Source organism: Gossypium arboreum, chromosome 13, assembly GCF_025698485.1.
Source record: "Gossypium arboreum isolate Shixiya-1 chromosome 13, ASM2569848v2, whole genome shotgun sequence".
In the NCBI taxonomy this organism is placed as follows: domain Eukaryota; kingdom Viridiplantae; phylum Streptophyta; class Magnoliopsida; order Malvales; family Malvaceae; genus Gossypium; species Gossypium arboreum.
Genome location: NC_069082.1, coordinates 111,746,159 through 111,749,576, shown reverse-complemented (window position 1 = coordinate 111,749,576; position 3,418 = coordinate 111,746,159). Strand labels below are relative to the sequence as shown.

The 3,418-nt window shown below is 33.0% G+C and overlaps 1 protein-coding gene across 1 annotated transcript; it reads left to right on the top strand.

The window, feature by feature from the left end:
* The first annotated feature begins 450 nt into the window (after positions 1-450).
* Positions 451-1,833, top strand: LOC108462685 (aspartic proteinase nepenthesin-1-like). The gene has a single exon (XM_017762604.1). It carries the CDS (start codon positions 451-453, stop codon positions 1,831-1,833), a length of 1,383 nt encoding a protein of 460 aa, XP_017618093.1.
* The last annotated feature ends 1,585 nt before the right edge of the window (positions 1,834-3,418 follow it).

Genomic DNA, 3,418 nt, shown 5'->3' with positions numbered 1-3,418 from the left:
TATTCTCTCATTTACACCTACTTTTATTTTAATTTTCCAAAAATCATTTTCAAAATTTTTAATCAAACATTTACAAGAAAATGAAAAGGAAAACAATATTTAATTCCTCAAACCAAAGGCATCCTTAGTTTTTTTTCACGATGTCCTCTAATTTTTCTTTTTCCCTATCAACTACATTCAAACTTTATTTTCTTTTCACTCTTCCATCATACCAAGCAGACCCTAAAAATACTTTATGAGTAGACATAGATGGACCAAAAGTAGAATAGTTTTCTATTTGAAGAGTTCTAAAAATTGGAGTCAGGACCATTAGTTTTTCTGTATACTCATCAGTATCATTCACATGTACAAGATCAATTAATGAATATTAGAAAATTGAAAATATTATCTATAAATATGTGTAAAAACTAACAATTCCATTGCACTGCAGACTTCCCTTTCGCTTCAAAAATGTCTTTATCCCTTCGTTTTCTCACCGCTAAACTGTTCTTATGCCTCTGTTTAACATTATTTCAACACCATGTCACGTTTTCTGCTTCGAATCCTACTGGTCTGACCCTAAGGGCTGTCCTGGATGATTCTCCAAACTCTCCTTTATACCTTATTGAAAACATGACTATAGCTGAAAGAATCGAAAGATTTATCCAAGTTACCAATGCTAAAGACAATTATTTGAATCTTAATGCAAGAGTAGGCCCTGATAATTCTAATTCTCTATCTCGAGTAGTAATGGCTCGAGATGGTTTATTTTATTCAGTATGGCTTCTAATAGGAAGCCAAGGCCAAGAAGTGAAGCTGTTGATGGACACAGGCGGTGGTCTAACATGGACGCAGTGTCAGCCTTGCCTAAATTGTTTCCCACAAAATCTTCCAATTTATGATTCTACAGCTTCCACTACTTACTTCACACTTTCTTGTGACCATCCTCTCTGCCAAGTCGAGGGTGGCGTTTATACTTGTGTCGATGACTTATGTATCTACGTTCATAATTATCATGGCGGCCTCTACACTACAGGCGTCGCATCCCTGGAAACATTCTATTTCCCTAAGGACCCATCTACTGCTCTAACTTTCAATAATCTCGTCTTCGGTTGCTCTCGGGATAGTCGTAACGTTGTTTTTCAGGACACCGAACTTTCAGGGATCTTTGGAATGAACATGATGCCGGATTCATTGATGAGTCAGCTTTCTAGTTATACTAACTCTCGATTCTCCTACTGTTTGGTCCCATTTCCTGATTTAATACCTCATACACTTGTTCTAAGGTTCGGAGATGACATTCCACTGTTTCCTCCAGAACGTGTTAAAACAACGATGTTCGTGCACGCACCTTACCTCTATAATTACTACGTGAACCTGGTGACTATAAGTTTTCTAAATGATCGTCTAGGATTTCCTCCATCTCAATTTCAGCTGAGAGAAGACGGGTTAGGTGGTTGCTTCGTTGACTCTGGATATTTGCTCACCGCAATCGAAGACAACTATGTTGGAGGGGTGAATGCATATGATGTACTAATGGATCTGTTTACAGCTTATTATGAGAGCAACAATCTTAGAAGAACAACGGATCCGTCAGGACTTGACATGTGTTTTGAACGTCCAAATGATTTTAATAATTTTGCAAATCTAACATTCCATTTTGATGGTGAAGCCGATTACTTCGTTCCTCCACAGCATTTGCATATCTTCCAACAAGATCACTTCTGCGTAGCAATAACAAGGGGAAGATACGCAACTGTGCTTGGAGCATGGCAGCAACAAAATAAACGTATGCTTTATGATGTAGGGCTTGGTAGACTCCAATTTGCTGATGAAAACTGTGCGAATGATTAATGGTTTTTGGTTATGATTGTTGGCGTATGGACTTCTACTTATTAATAAAATATTAGTCCTGATTTCAAATACTGTTTTCTGTTTGGAAACAATCTGATTATTTCAAAATATTGTTTTGGTGTTTTCAGTTTGAATTCAAACACTATTGTTAGTAACTCAAGTTGCAAGCTTGTTCATGTTACAGAAATAGTAGGCTGGCCTAAAATGAACTGACTTCTTCAGTGTCCCACTGTCATAATTAGTTTTCATTGTTTTCTTCTATATATAAACCATAAACCAAAATACTCCGGGACTAAAATTGCTCCAACTCCACTTACTCTCCTCATTTCTTCTCTTTTGAATGAAACGATGAAATTAATACTCAGTTGTTGCTTCATCTCTTTTTTTTTTTTTTTTAAATATGATTTTACACATTTAATATTTAGTTACTTTTTAAATATTTTATTTTTAATTACAATAATTAACGTTAAATAGTATTTTTATTTGAATTATTGAATATAATTAAATTACATTAACTTATCAATTCAAATAATAATTAAAACATTTTTAACATATTCAACATACAATACAGCTTTTGCTTTATGTAATTAATGCAAAAGAACATTATTCAAAACAATAATTAATTAAAATAATTAAATCTAATATTTAAAAATAATTAACATGCTTATTATTTTATTCAAGTAATATTTTACATCAATCAAATTAACTAATAATTATAATTTATAATTATAATTATCATAATTTTTTCTAATATTTGAGGTTTAGAGTTCCATTTAATTAATATATTTTAAAATTAGCACAATCTTTTTAACTAATAATTGTAATTTGAGTTCTAATTATTTTAAATTTTTAATTATCACAATTTCTTTTAAATTATAATTATTTTTACATGTATAATTATCACAACTTATATTTTATTTAAAATTTTAACTAATAATTCTAAATTAAATATTATAATTATTTTTAAATTTAATGAAAAATAAAGGGCATTCTCGTTAGTTCAAAAAATTTTCAAACTCGTGCTTTTATATATACTAGGTGCAAAGGTGGTCCACCAATGGTTCGAATGATGGCTAATAAGGGCTTAGGTTGGCCCCTTGAAACGCCCCCAACTGGAGAAGAAAGGCCCTAAAAGATTCTAAAACTAGACATATGGATCTAGGATGTGGGAGATAAGCCTAGAAGCCCCAGAAGAGTCCAAAAAGTTATGGAGAGGGCTAGGTCCTTATGGAATAGGGTAGAAGTTTTCGAAAGGTCTAAAATATTGTAGCCATGTAAAGATAGATCTAGGTTAGTATAGTGATAAACCGAAATTTATACATATTTTTATCCCATGCTTAGCATATTTTTGGATGAATTATCCTTAGATTTGGTGAATTCGATACTCCTAATCCTTTAATTTCATGTTTTATACTTAGGTGAGCATAGGAGAGTAAAAAGAGCAAGAAACGGGCCAAAAACAGAGAAAATGGGCCAACGTAAGAAATCAACACGGCCTGGACATCCTCACACGTGTAGTTCACACACCCGTGTCTATTTAACAGATTGCAACATGGCCTTAGCCACCTCATACGGGCGTGTCCCT

Coding starts and splice junctions, on each gene's coding strand:
- LOC108462685 (XM_017762604.1), top strand. CDS start 451: ATGTCTTTATCCCTTCGTTTTCTCACCGCTAAACTGTTCTTATGCCTC.